The sequence below is a fragment of the Zonotrichia leucophrys genome, chromosome 3 (assembly GCF_028769735.1).
Source record: "Zonotrichia leucophrys gambelii isolate GWCS_2022_RI chromosome 3, RI_Zleu_2.0, whole genome shotgun sequence".
NCBI classification, from domain to species: Eukaryota; Metazoa; Chordata; class Aves; order Passeriformes; family Passerellidae; genus Zonotrichia; species Zonotrichia leucophrys.
Window position 1 is genome coordinate 15,951,692 of NC_088172.1, and position 18,263 is coordinate 15,969,954.

Genomic DNA, 18,263 nt, shown 5'->3' on the forward strand with positions numbered 1-18,263 from the left:
GCCATCAACTCAAGCTATAGTATATTTACAGCTAAAACTTTTAAATAAAGCCAATTAAAATTAATGAACAAATGAACAAAGGAGTGGAGTAGGAGGCAATGCTAACTCCAAACATTTAAAAAAAAAAAAGTCCATTCTCCAGAATGAGTTGGATTTTTTTCAAACCTCTGCAATAAGCTGAATTCAGGTTCTCCAGGTGCTTACCACTCCTTAAGGCACTCACAGCTTAAGGAGGAGCTATGAAGGCCACTGTGGCCAGAGGTGCCAGCTTTTCAAGAAGTCAGCACACAGGTCAATAAGAACTTGGATAAGGGACATATCAGCTGTCTGAAATCTGTCCTCCTCTCATGAAAAATGCAGGGGAAGGAGACAGTTTCTTCTTTCTGCAGATGGGAGCACTCCTTTCCACCCACTCTTCCCTACAGCTTGTATTGAAAAGTGGTTAGTCATAGCAGGACACAGACACGTTCGTGCCTGGATGAGGAAACTCAGATGATAACAAGAACATGTTCTTGTCTGCAGGCCAGGAGACAACCACGTGGTTGCCTTGCAAGCCAGATTTTATAATTCCTTTGTGCTAGGGAGAGCAAGTCACTTGTTTAGCCTTAGTCAGCATCTGGGGAAATACACTGGTTTTACTTCCCACAGTGAACAAACTTGTGCATGCTTTTCCCCCAAGCTTCCTTTTTGTCCAGGCTTCTGTTTACTCACAGGATAACAAATCACACACACATTCAGAGCTGTTGGCCATGACATCTACAGAAAACTAACCAAAATCAGGACAAGGGGTGCGGACATGGATGAAGCTAATGCAGAAAGCCAATTATTCTCTGGTAGGAGCATGTACCTGGCAAGGAGAAAACCCTCACCCTGAGGTCTGGCCCCTTGAAACGTGATGTTGTAAACATTCATTTGCAATTCAGTGAGTAGCAGCTCATCATCTCAATTTCAGTAAGACACTAATGAGCTGGTCTAAATATATTTACTTGTGTGGTTATGATTCTCCTCTGAAAATGCTGTCCTTGAGAAGACATGCACAACACAGTGGTAAGAAGTCAAGCATTCTCTGCATTTGGCAAGACACAGCACACAGGCAGGGTAGGAAAAACCATGGTGAGCCTTTCTGGGGGTGCAGTTACTGACCCGGTCCAGGTCTTCATGCTCAAATAGTGAGGAAACACAGCAATTTGCTGAGCCTTACCCATTTTTAATCCAGAAATTTGGGATGCAACTGAGAGCTCATCATAAGGGTGAGATATAAAATTGATGCCCCCTTTGTCCTGCCCTGGGGCATTGCAAATCCTGCAGTGCCAGGTGATGGCACTGTGACAAGAGGGTTCTGGGCTCCCCCAAGTGCAGCCCTATCCCCCACCCACCCTTCCACCCAAAACCCTTCCAAGGAAGGCCTTTATGGTCCTGGGGCAGTCCCTGAGCCCAGGAGGCTCAGGGGGCGGCTCCTACCCGTGGCTGCCATACACTGGGCACAGCTGAAAACAGCTGGGAATGGTAAAGAGATGAAATTACTGATGGGGTCTATTCAGATACATAAAAGAAACTATTAAAAAAATCCTCTAGCACACCCTTGGTATTTAACTGGTTACAAAACTGGCACAATGAGGGCAGAAAGCTGTGAATGGGGCACTTAGGGACATGGATGGGCAGTGGAGGTGGCAGTGTTAGGTCGAGTTGGACTCTATGATCTTAGATGACTTTTCCAATCTAAATCATTCTATGATTGTATAAAAATCATTCCCATATGCAGCAGACTCATCAATCAGTGTCAGGACCTGAACACATTTTTCCCCTCTCAGACTATATTATTGTGCTCAACATCTTAATGAGTATGAAACTGGCAACAAGATATTTACTTTGATCAAGGTGTTTATTGCATCTCAGAGGGCACACATGCACTGGGTTTTTTTGTTTTTTGGGGTTTTTTTTTGTTTGGGATTTTTTTTAAACTGAAATACAAAGAAAAGCCATTTTGAAATTAACTTTTTATAGAACTTTCCCATTACAGTGTATGTTATCCCCACAGCAAATTCAGATACAACCACTTTTAATGGTACCATACATTGATTAAATAGTTCATTTGAAAGACTTTAGGTGAATATCTTTCCAACCCAATATGCTTTTACAGAGAACTGCCAAGCCACTTGTAACACTGATCAACAGTGACCTCATTGAAGAGTCAAGATCTTACACCAAGCCATCAGCAGAAACAGTATGAGAACAAATAAAAATCAAAGGAACACAGTATGTACAGTAAAGGGCATGGATCTCCGGATCAGAATTAAATCTAATCACCAATAGTACAAAAGCTACTCACAGCGCATTCGGGGCAATGAGAAAACACTATCCTAAGGCATACACAGGTAAGCACTAAATTAAGAGATGTACAGAAGAACTGAACAGAGATGAGTAACATCACTTGTAATGTTTTGACTACAGATATACCAAAAAGTGCTCTCGTATTTGAAATCCCTTACTGCCAGCACAACTAGCGTTGCTTTTTCCCAACTACATGGAGAGAAACTGACCCTTTACTTATTTTCAGTGCGTTTAGCAAGAACTGATAAATATGCCAATTATAAATGCAAAAACTTAAAGAATTAAAATAGATTTAAAATTAAAAACAGCAATAAATATGGTGTTCTTTCAGATATGGTTTTTCATTCTTGGTAAATCATTGAAAAAGTATTTGTTATGGAAGTTTTCCTTTATATTACTTTAAATTATTTTAACATATACAGTGCCACAAAAATAAAACATTTTTTTCACGACAATTGAGATTCCTGTGACTGGAAAAAAAAAGATATTTTGCACAATTTTGTAAGTATTTTCTTTAATATCTGATATTATCACACTATGTTTTTTAACAGATAAAGGAGAAATTGAGTCCTAGGGAAACTTTGGGTGTCCTCAAAAAGTTATATACATTGAAACCTTCAAAAACCACAGACATTGCTCCAAATGGCTCACCAAACAACAGCTGCATAATCTGCCCCTGTGGGATAGGTTCAGAAAAGCACTAGAAGGCATCAGAAACATACATCCATTGTTTAAATTGTAAAACACAAATAACCCAAGTACACAAATTTCGAGAGAGTAGGGATAACAGCTAAGGTAGTACACATTCCTAATGTTCACTTTCACAGCTGTGCTACACGTTTCAGGAGGAAGAGAAAGTCTGAGTAAGCACTGGGTTTGGTACTGGTGGCTCACTGAGAAACTCTGAGCGTCCATTTGTAGTCTCCAAACTCACGTTTTTAGCATCCAGTCAGAAAAAACGCAGCTGTGAATATAGAAAAGCATTAGATGAAAACTGATATAATGAGTTAGTAAAGCATGTTCTACAAAGAGCATGAAATCTGCTCATCTCTCCACATCTCAAAGGATTTACCATCAGATTCTAGTGAAGTAGCAGTCTTCCCACAGCCAGTTATGAATCTCTCTATTATAAATACAAGTTGAAAGCAGTGAGTCCCAGCAGTGGTGTATCTCCACCCCTGGCTGTCTCTGCCAAGTGCCAGGTACACCTCTCTGGGGCTGGAATTGGAAGGGTGAAGTGGAACTGGGAGATGCCTGCTAAGAGCAGCCTGAATCACTGCTGCCAGCTCCAGTGCAGAGTGGGCTCAGAACAAATTTTAGAATTAAGCTCTAGGAAGGAAGAGAAGTGACTCATGAAGAAGGCTTTAAAGTTATGTAATCATTGTCCTCTCCTCACCTTATTCTAGACTCATTATTCTAGACTTAGTTATAAAATGCATACCTTATTTCTGCATTATTATTTTTTAATTGGCTTAAGCGTTAATTCAATTTTATATTCCTACTTGGCCTTCCAGAACCATCAGAATAATGTTTTGGCCTTTTCCTTCCATTATGCAGTACTGTTTTTTGCTTCTCCTCCATTTTTCTTTGCATTTACTCCTCTGTTCCTCCCCATTACTGCTCCACACAGCACTGCTCAGGACCTCACAGCCTTACCATTCAGAAAAGCAGTGCCTTGAAAAATTGTGTGGCAGGGTAGAACATTAGCTGGCAGCAGTGAAGAGCTGCAAACAACTTCCCCTTGATGACAAGAACATGTAAGTTTTTCCCCTTTTGACACCTTCACACCTATGATACCGAATCTGTTTCAACACCCACAAGAGTGGAAAAAGCCTCTTCATACCATCTGCCCCTCAGTATTTGTACACTGCTATCATTCTACATGTTTCAGTAATAACTTCAAGAAAACACCCAAACATGAATGCTCGGACTGAGTGGAAACAAGGAAAAAATGGAAGTTATGCATTAAAGATACTTTTTTTTTTGCCAAAAGCAACTGTCAGAAAAAGTTTATCTGTGAGTCAAGATTTCAGGCTAAAGTTAAGAGTGTGGACAGAGAATTTGGTTTTCGATACAGTGCATGTTTCTAGCTCTGCAGCTGCGATTTTATCTGTCATATTCAACCTAAACAACATCTGTGTGCCAGACATGTACCAGAGAGTGACATGCTGGAGCAGGCAGCCACAGAATACCTTATCGTTTACAAGAAATCCTTGATGTTAAGATCCGCTAATGGGTCCTTTGTTGGAGGTTTCTTGGGGCTCTGAGTAGCAGGAGTTGGGCTTGGAGAAAGCTGACAGACGCCAGCCAGGAAGGCAGGAGAAAAACAAAGCAGACAAGAATACACAAGCGTTAGATAGACACAGGCAGTTCTCACACAAGCACACTGCAAGCATAAAAAGTTCTCATTTGTCTGCAAGTCCAGCCGTTTTGCTCAAGCATTGCTTGGATTCCATCCTCACTACAGGGTTAACAATGTTTGGCAGGTTTAGTGGCTAGGGCTATAAATACTGCAGATTCTAATTAGCATAGCTTGAGATCTCTCCCTCCCTGCAAACCAGGGAGGCGTTAGAACCTTCAACCCAGACAGAAGAGACAATTGTTAGATGCTAAAAACCAAGGCTCAGAGCAAGCAGAGTGCATCTTCCAGGGTACTGAAATTCCCTGTTACTGGCAGTTAAGTACAAATTATTTGACATTGGTAATGTAAATAAGAGTCCAAAACAAACTGGAAATATGACTGGATCACACTAGGTTCCTCCTTTGGCAGGCATAAAAATGGTCATTCAATAGAAAACATCAGTTTTGAAGCTCCATGCAAAACTTCTGATTATGGTGGTCAAATCATTCTCCCACTCTGACCTCACTCCTCCCCATTCCTACCTCAACTCAGGGCACAAGAGGTATTTTGTATGTAGCCCTGGCACCTTGATGACCCCTTTTTCAGAAAAAAAATTCTGATTCCCATCATGGTATTCTTGGTAAGCACAGAGATAGTTTAAAGTGGGAGGAAAAGCAAGACTAAGTATATTCTTACAGCAGTTTCAAGTTCTTTCTGTTTTTTCCATTTTTTACATAGAAAACCTTGACAAGCTTCATTGGGAATGTAGTTCCCTACATAAAAATGGTGGTTTGCTATATGTTGATTGCTTAGTATTTGCAAAACAAGGGCAGCCTGGTTTCCAGGGTTACCAATGAGATTTTACAGCTGCAGCATCAATTTCCATCTCCCTCCTTATTTGAAAGGCAAGATGGACTTCTGACTCACAAAAAGAAAAATACTACAGCTAAATAATTTCCTGCATCTCCTCTGGAAAGGTTCTTTCTTTTCAGTATTATTACAAACCAAACTCTAGTTGAAGTAACAGCCTGGGACAGGTGTTACAGCTTATGCTGCATCACCTGCTGAGCGTAGCTATAGTAAATTTTGGTAGGCTGTGAACAGAATAGCAGTGCCTGAGAGTTCCACTTGCAGCTTAATTCAAATATCCTCCAAAACCAGATCTTGGATGCAGTTATCTGTAGGAGACTTTTCAAACCTGTTCCATTGGTCTCATACAAGGCAACTTCAAAAAAATCCAGGTGGTTCATGTGATTTGCTGCAAGGCAGGCAGCTGATCCTTGGCCCAGAGCTAGGGCTGAGCTGAGCTAATGCACGCACACACGAGGAGCTGCTTTCTAGAGGCATGGAGAACATGAAGCATTGGTGTAGAGCGATGCTCACCTGTACACCAGGGCCAGCGGCGGCTCCAAACGGGGGCCTCATCATGGGCTGCCCGTACATCACCGGCTGCTGGGGCATCATGGGCACCCCTGCACCTGCTGGGGGCTGCAAACCAACACCGAGTCAGCAGGGGCCGGGCGAGGGAGGGACAGCGGTGTAGCAAAAGAGACTCACCATCCCAAATGCTGCTCCTGGCTGTGGGACAGGTGGAGTACCTCCTGCTGCAGGAACAGCACTTGCTGGAGGCACAGCTCCCGCCTAAAAAATAAAAAAAAAAAAGGGCAAAAAAGCACAAAAATCTAACAGCAACCATCTGGAAATCACACAGAGTCTCCAGCATTCTCAAAGCTGCTCTGGAAAGTAGGACTGTTATGCAGCACATATGCAGCCTCAAAACCACAATGCTTCAAGGAATGAGAGAGCTGAATGAGTCCTTATGCTCAGCTTCTTCCTTCATGAGAAAGCAATGGTGACAGACTCCATTCTCCTCATGAACATAGCCCATTTACTGATTAGAACTCAAAATAGGCCCAAGAATACACAGTTTCCTTCTCCTTCTCATAGCGTAAGAAAGCACCCAAATTTCTTAACAGCTAACACACTATGACACTTATTGTAGCACTGTATTTTAGTAAAAGCTTAAGCAGATTGTAAAGCTAAAGGAAATAGCTGCTATAATTAGTTTACAGTGAAGAAAAAATAATTATGCACCAAGATTCATTGAAGTTAAAGGATAAGTTCATACACTTAAACCACAATCAGAACCATTACTAAGGGCAGTTTAGTTTGTCTAGCTATGATTTTCATTCATATTGGTATGATTTTCGTTCAAATAATAAAAGGCAAAACAAAGGTTATCTTCCACTACAATTCAGGGAGAACTGTTAGTTTAGTAGTCTGACTGGATATACAGCACAAGAGCACCTTTAAAAAGGCCACCCCACCTCACTTATTTAGCACAGCCTACACATCATCCCTTTTGGCTGCCTTCCATGTAACTCCCATGCAGTGTCTCCTTATAGCCTTGAAGGCATCTAAACCTTTCCTTTTCACAGATATATACAATCCAAATTATTAACAGCTCTGAGGAGAGGCAGAAAGTATTCAAGGAAGGGATGTAAAAAGGGCAGTAGGATTTCATTACTACTCTTGCATGGCCTAAGCACACTGACACCATTTCCTAAGCTGTTACAGGAGCTGTATGGTCTGTGCCTCCACATCTTTACCACCCACCTCGAGTCAGTAACACCCCACAGCACTTGGAGAGCAGCTAGCACACTTACAGCTCAAAGGAGAGTGTGTCTCTGCAGATATGCTGGAACTGTACAGTCCACTTCTGAGAATGCTGCATTTTAGTGCCCTTGGTTGGTCCTTGCTTCCAGGCTAAAACATGCCAGTTTCTTAAGAAGCTGGAGACAAGTCAAGATAACCTGTCCCAGACTTATTTATCCAAACTACTACATTTTCTGGCTAAGAATTTATGAACTCTATTCCAGTCTGAAAGTTTCAGGGGAGCATTTCAGTTAAAAACTGTACTGTGCTAGCAGAGTCTCCAAACTAAAACCAAGATCTGGACAATCAGGTATGTAAAGCAAGACACTAAACCACACAGGTTAATGACATCAGATGCAGTTGGATCACTTTTACAGGAACACACTGTAGCTCAACATCCAGTCAGGCAGATGCCAAGAAAATGGCCATACAAACTGAATCTGCTCCTGCCTCTAAGCACAAGGTCACTTGAGGGGATGGGGTTTGATGTAATTCTGCTGATTTTAATCCTGGAATTGAAAGTTCACAAGAAAGGGAAGAAGTGACCAAAACTTAAAAGGTTCAATAGTGACACGAATAAAAGCTTCATTTTTTCATTCATATTTATTTTGCCTGCAGACCCGGGTTTCTTTGCTTTCAAAAAGTACCTAAGTGCATGATTCTGAAGAAATATATACAACACAAATGTTTCATGAAATGCTACCAAAACTACCCAGCTTCCCAGAAACACCAATTACTTCTCAGATGGTAAAATCACTACAAGATCAGACTGATGCTGCAGAAGCTCAAAATTTCAGGCAGTACAAATCATCAGGTAGTTCACATCAAAGTAAAGCAGTAAAGAGATAATTTTCAAGCTTACAGCACAGAAATGGTTCATCACTACTGCCATATTCAACCCACTGGCTGAGAATTGTCTGTTGGACAGACAGCCCAAGAGGAGCCGTGTTAGAAGCTTCTAGCTAGTTTTAAGCCAGCAGTAGTAACTGCAGTGCAGGTGAGTGCTGTTAGTATCTTCATGTTTAGTAAGTGCAGTAAGAGGTCAAAAAAATTCACTTACACTGTACAGTATTGCCCAGCCTTTCTATCAAGAAAAAAAGTTGGTGTTACAACTAACACATTAAGTGAAGTACAGAGAATTCTTGTGTCTTCCATAACATTATGGAACGTGCTCAGAGTCATGTCAACACCTGGCTGTGGCAGCAAGGAACTGAACTGGTCCTGGTCCCCTTTCAGAGCTCTTCTTTCCTTTGCCAACCCAACCTTGTTCAAATGGAGGCTGTTTTAAGCCTTGTGAGACATTTGATGAGATGAGGTATTACTCCTCAGAATACTTTTGTAGCTCACTCATTATCAAGTTGCTCTTGTTCCAAGTTTAGATTTTTAGCTCAATTTGACCCTCTTCTCTCAAAATTAGTGCCTTCTGACACTTTTTACAGGGTAATCTTACCTTTTCCAACTGTTTTACCCTGCTAAATAAGCTACCCACTCCCGATCTAACATCATGTCCTTGATCAGTATGAATACTATGTAGTCTTTTGATCTACTTCATCCAGTAAAACTCGAGGAAAACTAGGTACTTTCTCTCCTTATAGTACATCAGCTTTGGATCAATAGTGTTTTATTTTGGGCACTTGTCCTGGGCCTGATCCTGGCCAGATCTACATGGCTAATCACACACTTGGAAATGCCCACAGGTACTAAATGTACAGGTAGAGCAATACCTTGATACACAAGCTAGTGTATTTTTAATTTACTACTCAATGGTTTATTTATACCCACTGTAAATGGGTTTTTAAAAAATGAGACTTGAAATACTCATATAATTTACACAGAGGCAAACTCTTTAGCCTCAGTAAGTGGAGCAGTCCCTACAGGTATGCTTGCACAGCCTCATCAAATATTGGAAGCCCAAAACCAGTGCTGTCTATGGATTAGCCACCTACCAAAGGACCACCTGGGACACCACCAGTTGACCATGTTGCAGGTGCTACTTTTGGCTGCCAGTTGGCTCCTCCTGTTAACTTTTTCTCTCCAGCATTCCACTGCAGGTCTCCCCTAACAGAGAGGGAGAGAGGCAGGCTATTATTTGCACACTTCCACAGCGAAAATGAAAAGCAGTTACAGCACACATTAGCATTAGACGTGCAGCTACATTAGCTTATGGTGTATGCAGTTATTAACAGAAAGATTTACTTTTAGTGACGCTCAGTTTCAAGGGTTGTTAGCAGTAGACACCAGAACACTCTAAGCTGAAGTCAGTTACATGGTTATGGCCTTTGTGTTGAGAATTAAAGAGAAGTTTTACTTAGTATTGACTGAAGGTAACATATCACATATACCCTTGCAAAGTAGGAAGAGGGACTGCTACTGCCTATTCTACTGGGGCCAGGCAGGAGAGCTGCCTGCTAGATGTCTTTGAAAGGCCATTTCAGTGCTGGAAATCTTGCTCAGACAGCTGAAGAAGGAAAGCATTCAGTTCTGCAAAAAGTTGATAGATACAAGAGAAACAAATCATTCATAGAATAAAAGGGCTGTCGACAAAACAGGTTTTGTTACAAGCTGCCCTACCAGAATAAAATACACCATTTGAACAAAGCAGATTGAAGTAAGCTACATTTTGAGGCTAAACCTCATGATACGTTTGTGCACATCCCTCCTATCATCTCCACAGAGACACAAAACATTTTGAAGTTTTGCATACAGAGGAAGGCTCAGGGCACAAGCAAGCAGTTAGATTAGGAAGATAAAAACACAAACACAATGTTGTAACTATTTCTTTTTGCAAAAAGAAAGTTATCGCTGCATGGAATGAACCTCTTTTCTATTCTGGAAGTATTTCAATGCCTACACAATAAGTACATCCAGCATCTGTAAAAATATAACACATCTATTATATATTAGCATAGATTACTGAGGGGAGCTATAAAAGTATATATTATCTGGACTATTTGTTCATTATAAGCTGTTTGGAAATCAGTTATCCAACATGAAAACAGTAATTTACAGGAGAAAATATTTCTAACACTCAGATTCAAGACAGCAGTTTTGTAAGCTATATCAGGAACACTGAACCTTAATTATTCAGTAAACCTGTACAGAATAGAATACTTTCTTCAGAATTTTTCTGGATTGGGAGGTCAGAGCATATAACCAATTCATTGCTACTTAATAAACACTGAAATAGATGTAGTGCTTTACACCAGAGTAGAAAAATTACTTTTATCTTTAAGCAAAGTTGAACTTACTTTTTAGAAGTAGTACCAGAAATTCCAAGATCTGAAAATTGTAAGGAAAAAAGGAAATAAAAAAGAAACCACACATTTAGAAAATTGGAGCCTGTCAAAGCAACAGCTTACATTTCATTGCATTGGGGCCTATCAAGACCAAAAAAGTTTTGGCTGTCTTCATTTAGACAGCATCAGAGGACTGGCCACATCTACCTATTCTTCAGGACAAACACCTGAGAAACCCTGCAGATGTCTTGCACTTGAGAAAGTCATTTTTGCTTCAACAGCAAACAAAAGTAACTATATTTAGGACCACAAAATGCCAAGTTCTTTGAGAGCACTGAACTATTTACCATGAATGGTAACACTAGTTTCTGTTCCTCATTACACATACAGAAATAAAAAGCTGTATTCTACATACACTAAATGTGGACATTGCCTATAAGTTTTCCAATGTTTTATCTGCTTGGTCACACATGGAAACTCCAAATAGTTTCTTTAATTACCCTTTGGAAGAAGTCTTAAGTTAAATTTTAAAGAGTACTCTTCTCACAGGACCATTATATCTCCTGTAATTCATAAATTGCTGTTTGATTTTCTCCTCCAAACTTTGATATAGCAGATGATTTGCAGAAGACATTTCAAGGGATTAAGAGTCTTGCTGACTTCCAAGCTCAGTATTTTCCTCCACACCTAACAGCCATGTCTGCATCATAAGATCAGTTACACATTTGCTGTGGTGTGTTTACATATACTAAGGGAGTATTAATTTTATACAACTTCAGCAGGATTACACCTTAGCCTAGGTGGGCTTCTGATAGGTTTTTTGGAGGGGTTGCAGCTACTGATCTCTAATTACAAAGAGTCTAGCCCTTTTTCCTACTACAGGAAAGTACATAAGAACATATTTGTAAGTTCTCTGCCCCTGCCTTCTTGAGTGCACTCATCACCCCACTGCTACTCTTTGTCTCATTTAACATGAAGTCAGCTATTTGTGTCCACCAGCTTTGCTGCTTAAACTGCTATCAGCCACTTCGGACAATTTTCACCTTTCCATCTATTACAGAGGGGCACATCCATTAAGAGTCTGATGTGCCTCTGAAATGTAGTTGGGATGATCAGATATTACAAATCACACCCACCAAACAAATGCCAGTATTTGACTCAGATCCTGGGCTCCAAGAAGGATAAACCCAGACTAAGAGAATCAGCTATCTGAACCAAGCCTTATTCCTGCTGATAGCTTCCCCAGTTTCCACAGCAGAACAGGAGGATACTGAAGCAAGCTAAATTTGACAGGTATTTGCTCCATGAAAAAGCAACATGCATGCCACACCACTCAAAACCAAAATTTGTCACTTACTGCCGACTAAGTTTGCGAGAGACGAATCAAGATCGCTCCCGAGGCCTTTGCTTGCTGCTGCAGCAGGGACTGTTGCTGTGGCTGCAGGTGCTACAGGCTGACCAGAAGGAACCATAGTTGGCATGAGAAGATCACCTAAGCCATCAAACACTGGAAGTGAAAGGAAAGTGAGTTAGAACAGCAGCTGTGATCAAAAATGCACTGCCTGCCACTCTGCTGTTGCTCAACGAACACAGCACAGACGACCACACCACAGATCTTACCCAAACACCATTTGACATTGAAAGTAATGCCAACAAGGGCATGCATGTCAGTTTACCAGACACTGAATGTACAGTAATCCTCAAAAAACTATACCAATGAAAACTAACATGAGAAGACATGCCTAAAAAAGGGATTTAATTGGAGCATTGAATCTACATAGATACAGCACCACTTCCACATGACACTATTTTTCTTACAACCATCCTTACAGAGATGTCAGATACACACACATTTGTCAGGAGATATTCATTTAAAGGTTTTTAAAATGAACATCTTGCTGCAAACACCAGTCAGAATTACTGTGGCAAAGGCAGTCTTATACCTTGACATCTCACAGCAACAGGATTGGCAGTCTCAAGATGTTACTATTCACTTGCAAGCAGCAGGGAATTGGGAAAACCTACTAACATCTTATGAGATCAGAAGGAACCAGAACCATCCACACAGACAGTGCTATTCTCCTTAGTCCAGTCATCTAACTCAGAAGTTCATTTTTTAGATCCCTTGAAGTCAAACTGCTTGGTACATCTCATGCCTGAGTTCTATCTTCTGATCTGTATTTGAGGTACATGCTAATGTTAAGTCAACAGGGAGGGGTAGCATGTGCACTGGCAAGCAACCAAATAACCAAGCAGCAGTATTATTTCCATCTTTTTTTCTTGTACGGTTGTAGAACTCACCAATTTTAAGTTTGTAGCAAGGACCCAGCATGAAAAATATAGAATGGAAGAGATGCAAACAAAATGATAGCAGTGATAAAAGTTTAAGCTTATAGTCAGGCAAAGAACTCTAGGGCAGTTTCTGTTGTGTGTACCTAAGGTGCCATGCAGGCTCCAGAGCACCATCAGAAGCTGTGGCAACAGGACTTGCCTCTATACTTGATTTACAGAGTAGAGTTTTCCTTGTTTGTCTGATTCCTGATTCATGCTATCAAGCACATGCAAGGATGACGTATACACTAGTTTGTCTTTTACTGACATGGTAGAATAAAAAATGCGTACAGAGAGCTCTTGGGCACACGCCAGCCTTATCACCACCCTGAGGTTCTTCCAGTAAGAAAGAAAAAGTAGGTCACTGATATTGCTTGTACTCAGAGCCTAAATATGGTGCCATTAACTCATCTACTACACAAAATATATTAGAAAATTCAGAGGAAAAAACCCTGTAGCTCACCTGATGCATCAAATGAACTGCCAGCTGTTGGAGCTGTTGTCCCAAAAGCTGCATCAAAGTTGGGCTGTAGTAATCCAGTTTGAGCTGGAGTGACTGGGGATGGTGATGGAGAGGGAGCAATAAAGGAACCTCCAAAGCCTTTAAAAAAAACACATAGGAGAGGTGAGGACGTTAGAGCCAGCCTTGTTAGACTGTTTACCAACTCCTCAGTCTATAAAGGGTGGAAAGACAAAAGACAATTCTTACTGTGCCATTTTAAAATAAAGAACATTTCAGCAGCCTATGTGAGCTTCCCTATGTTTATTAGGCTCACTTCAGTATAATGGAACCAAGAGGCCCTCATAACCCAAATCCTAGCCCACAGCAAGTCTCATGCTCACAGCAGCTAACCCTGAATATGGAAAAATGCACTGGCATCAGAGATCTGCCCTCATCTCTTCACAGTCTGTTCCTGACATGAGTTTGTCATGGAATAATGTAGTTTGGAAGGGATCTCTGGAAGTCAGCCAGCCACACATCTTGTTTAAAGTCAGTCTAATCAAATCAAGTTGCCCAGACATTTGCCTTAGCACCTTCAAGAGGAGCTCTTACTGGCTCTCTGGGTGGCCTGTTGTCATATCAGACCATTACAGTATTTAATGAGTTTCCCACACACATTTCCTTTTTTTACTGTCTTTGTGCACCTCCAAGAAGAACCTCCTCTGCATGCTCCTGTGAGTTTTGACATCTGTAAGCATCTTTTTAAGGCTGAATGAGCCTAGGTCAGTCTCTCTGCATATGTCATAAGCACAAGTAATCATCTCTGTGGCTCTCCACTGAAGTCACTCCACATTAAGAGATTCTGGTATGCTCCACATTAAGAGATTCTCCAATGCATTCCACACTACCCATACCCAGCTGCATTCCCCATCTCCCTTCCAGCACGTGCTATGGTGGTTCCAGCTGCCCTAGTGCCAAAGCTTATATTAGTGATGCTTTCTCAGGCTGCCTAAAAGAGGCTTCCTCTATGTGCCCCTTCTTGAGGAGGGGGTCTGCAGCAGATACCTGCTAAAACACGAGATCATCACCTGCCCAAGGCAAAGCTCAGTGCATTAAAGTATCTGCACAAAAGCACAGATCTCCACAGAACCAGACCAGAAGCAGGTTGACCAGATCCAGGGATGAAAAAGGCAGTTCACTGCAGCAATTCATAAAGTACAGGAGCCACCTAAAAGAGCGTGTCTTTCCACTTTCCTGAGTGAAAGTAAGGAGCCTGGCAGAAAGGTATAAGTATAAGCCAATATCCATTAATAAGGTTCTGTTTAGAAAGTTCTGTAAGCTTCTGCAAAGTCCATAAAGTGTCTATTTTTCCAGCTACAGAACAGAGGACTCCCCAGCTTCTGGTGATGATTTGTATGATGACTGGTCTTAATTTGATGGCTTTTCACCCTGTACAATTTAAGAGGAATACCAGGCCCAGAAGCCGTAAAATTCTTTAATGAATCAATTTCCTAGTTGTCTAGAGACTGCACAAGACCCCAGGAAAGGCTGCAGAAACAGCAGCAACTGAGTTAGATGTGTTGTGTGGACACCCTCAACTGCCTGATTTTGAGGTTGCTTTCACACAGTCAACTAAGATTTCATATAAGAACATGTTATTTTTATACATACTAGGAAATACAAGCACATAGTTTAATTGGGTAGAAAGATCTAGAAGGGAAAATGGCTAGACTGTTTTATTTATCTTCAAAGCTCTGGTTTTGTCTGCTGAAAGGCTTAGAGTAGGAAAACATTTCTTCCAAAATTCCTAAGCAAGCCAAGAAGGGGCAGGAACTCATTTGACAGCAGAACATATAAAGCAATTATGAATAGTAAGTATACTCATAACATTATGCATATAAACACTTAGTACAACCAAACACTCATAAACCATGAAGGACACGCCTTCAGCCATGATATGAACTCCAGACACTCTTAAATTTAAAACTGGATTACACTGCAGGCTATACATCTGCCATTATCTAGAGTGAACAAATGCTTAGCAATATGCTGCAATGTTTATAGACTCCCTCTGTCTGCCAAAAAAATAAAATCAAATCTACTTGGAGCCCTTTGGAATGTATATTCAAAACATAAATAAAATAAATTTTAAAAAATCATCAATTCATCCCAACTGTTTCAGGTCTGCTTGAGTATTTAGACTAGAACATCCCTTTTATAATTTAGGTTTTGATTTAATGCAACTCATCAGATTCAGAGTGCACACTGCTGAAGTTTAAAGCCATCTGGAGCACAATTCTTACTTGCATTTAAGGTTAGTTATGGATAATGACATAAAATATTTTGTACTGTAATGTTTGCATAAGCGGAATTAGAATTCTGTCCAACAACCTTGTCGCACCCAGTCTCCTGGTAGCACATGTAACTGCAAAAGACTGTCATGTTCCACAACTGATTAGTTAAAAATTGATCTATGGCCTTAAGCCATCTATAAACTACTACAAAGACCTATCAAAGAAATATGAAAGAAAAAGTAACCTTCCACCTTAAAATCTGAAGCAGTCTGTCCTAAAGATTTAGCATACATTTACACATTATGTCCCAATTTAAGAATCTGGCTTGCTGATTGAGAATGGATGTATGCCTTATTATTATCTAGACAACTTCCTTCATTCCTGTAGCACAACTAGACAATGTCCACACTTTGAGAAGATACTTGAAAATGTAGTGATAACATACCCACCAATTCTACAAATTGTGCTGGTTTTGGCTGGGGTAGCATTAATTTAAATCATGACACAAATCCCCCTTTCAGAAACATGGGAGAATTTAAGACAAGTCTTCAAACCAAAAGTGCATGTGTTGGGATTTTGCTCTTTACAAACTTCAGATTGGGATGGGGAGGAGTCACAGCTGTTTAGCTCAGCCACTACAATACATGGTATAGCACGAATTTTGGAGAGTAGTACACAAAGAATTCAGCTGAAGCTGCTTATCTGTAGGTTGCAGACTAAAATAATACAGTTATCCAACCTTTGATATAGGTGTGACAGTGGTGAGAGACCTCATCTCACCCAGTGTAAGGAGAGGGTCTCTATCACTTCTCTGTCCTTGTGCTCAGAAAACCATGCTCACATCAACCCACTCTCCTTGGCTAAATGCAAGACTGCTACCAAGTCAGTCATTCAAGCTACTAACATTTAAGTGCTCAACCAAATTAAAGAAAACCAAATTGAATGAACTCAAAGTTTAATTAGCAGTAAGGAACAAGAAGCATAGCCTGAAATCTTGCTTAACTTTAGTACTGCTACAGACAGCCAAAGAAACTTCATGGAGACACTCATACTCAGTGAACAGTACAGAAAAATAAGGCTGTGTGGGAGGTAGGAAAACAAAGAACATGGAAAGTAGATAATCTAGGAAGTAAGCTTGTACTTCACTATATTGCCTCCATTATAAGTCACTCTAGTTTTAATTAAAATATCAGAAGTCCTAAGAAATCTAGTGCATAAGTATTTTATTTCACTATCTACACCCAAAGAACATAAAAGATTTCAAACACCATTTCTTAGTATTGCTCTAAAGTAACAAGTTTTTAGAAGTTCTTTATTACCAGCAAGTAGGTCTGCAGAAGCTGAGGAACTAGAAGCAGCCTGGGTAGTGGGCTGGGGTTCAGCAGCACTACTTCCAAAAGCATCTAAAGGGAATTCCAGAAAGCATCAAGAAAGAGTGAGACATTCAATATTAAATACATCAATTCATCACTTATCAAAACATGACAAAAGAAAGTCACTTCATACATCAGAAGAAGAAAATGAAACTGCTTGGCCATCCTTATTGCAGAGCAGTACTATGGATGCAAAGTTCAGGTGGATAAAAGGATGTACAACAAATCAGTATTTGCAAGAAATCTCTTCTCCTTTATTTGGACCTCTTCTCAGATACAAATCACAGCATTCAAGACAACAGGACTTTGGAGATGAATGCATTGGCTGAAAGTTTGGAGTCATTGCAGCCAGAAGCCACTAGCTCACATGAAATCTTCTTAGAGGAATGTATCACTAATGTTTGGAATTCACTGCTTCTAAGCACCACTTCTGTTTCTCAACATGCCTAGAGTTGGTTGTGTCCATCCTAATTTCCACCTTGTCAAAACCCATGATTCAGATATACCCAGTTTGAGACAAGTCACCCTCAAAAGTTCAGCTGCTTTGAGAAACGGAACTGAGAGGAAACAGCATGACCATGGAGATTAGCAAAGAAGAAAAAGGACAGAGCAGAATTTCACTGGACATCTGAGGAAGAGCCACACATGCACTGACTGGGGACAGAATGGCAAGTGTCATGACAACAGGACAACCAGACAGCTTATTTGCAGTTCGTTATGGTGCAAGTTTAAGAACCAGACGTGCCAGACTCAGCCCTAAGGCCAGACAGAAAAGTTGAGAAGGGGAAACCCGCAGCTTTAGCAAAGCGCAAAGGTAATCGAAATGAAGTGATTCAACTCTGAAGTGGTGAGGAAACAAAAATACCCACCACCAAATAGGTCAATCACACCTGAAGAATCCACCTTTGCTGGAGAGGCAGCGGGTAGAGGAGAGGGGGCTGCAAATGCATCCACTGCAGTAAGCATAGGATAAATAATATTTAGTATCAGCAAGGCAACAGTGATAGCTAAATATTTCAAAGCCATATGGGCTCCAACAATTAGTACCACAGGTTTGGTAAATTCGGGTAATAGTCTCCAGAACTGCAAACAGAAAGTGTTACATTTCTCACACAGCAACTGAAAAACCACAGTACTTTAAAGAAAACATTGCTTATTAAGCATTTTCTTATGCTTAGAGGAGTATTTGCTCTCCCAACAACAACATCACTTACTTACTGAACTTCAGTGTCAGCCACTTCATGATTTGCATCTTCATTC

General features: G+C 40.6%; 1 protein-coding gene across 8 annotated transcripts in view; it reads right to left on the reverse strand.

Annotated features, from left to right (window-relative positions):
* Window positions 1-1,863: 1,863 nt before the first annotated feature.
* SNAP91 (synaptosome associated protein 91) overlaps window positions 1,864-18,263 on the reverse strand; it is a 63,533-nt gene continuing 47,133 nt past the window's right edge. For 5 of the 8 annotated variants that reach the window (XM_064707480.1, XM_064707475.1, XM_064707481.1 and 2 more), the window contains 10 exons: window positions 17,873-17,956; window positions 16,950-17,033; window positions 13,358-13,495; window positions 11,921-12,070; window positions 10,576-10,606; window positions 9,274-9,385; window positions 6,230-6,313; window positions 6,056-6,160; window positions 4,524-4,624; window positions 1,864-3,295 (listed from right to left, as the gene is read on the reverse strand). In XM_064707480.1, the coding sequence (XP_064563550.1) occupies window positions 4,532-4,624; window positions 6,056-6,160; window positions 6,230-6,313; window positions 9,274-9,385; window positions 10,576-10,606; window positions 11,921-12,070; window positions 13,358-13,495; window positions 16,950-17,033; window positions 17,873-17,956 (881 nt within the window). In that variant the 3' untranslated portion in view covers window positions 1,864-3,295; window positions 4,524-4,531. The remainder of the gene's footprint in view (window positions 3,296-4,523; window positions 4,625-6,055; window positions 6,161-6,229; window positions 6,314-9,273; window positions 9,386-10,575; window positions 10,607-11,920; window positions 12,071-13,357; window positions 13,496-16,949; window positions 17,034-17,872; window positions 17,957-18,263) is intronic. The other 3 variants (XM_064707474.1, XM_064707477.1, XM_064707476.1) reach the window with 3 other exon arrangements.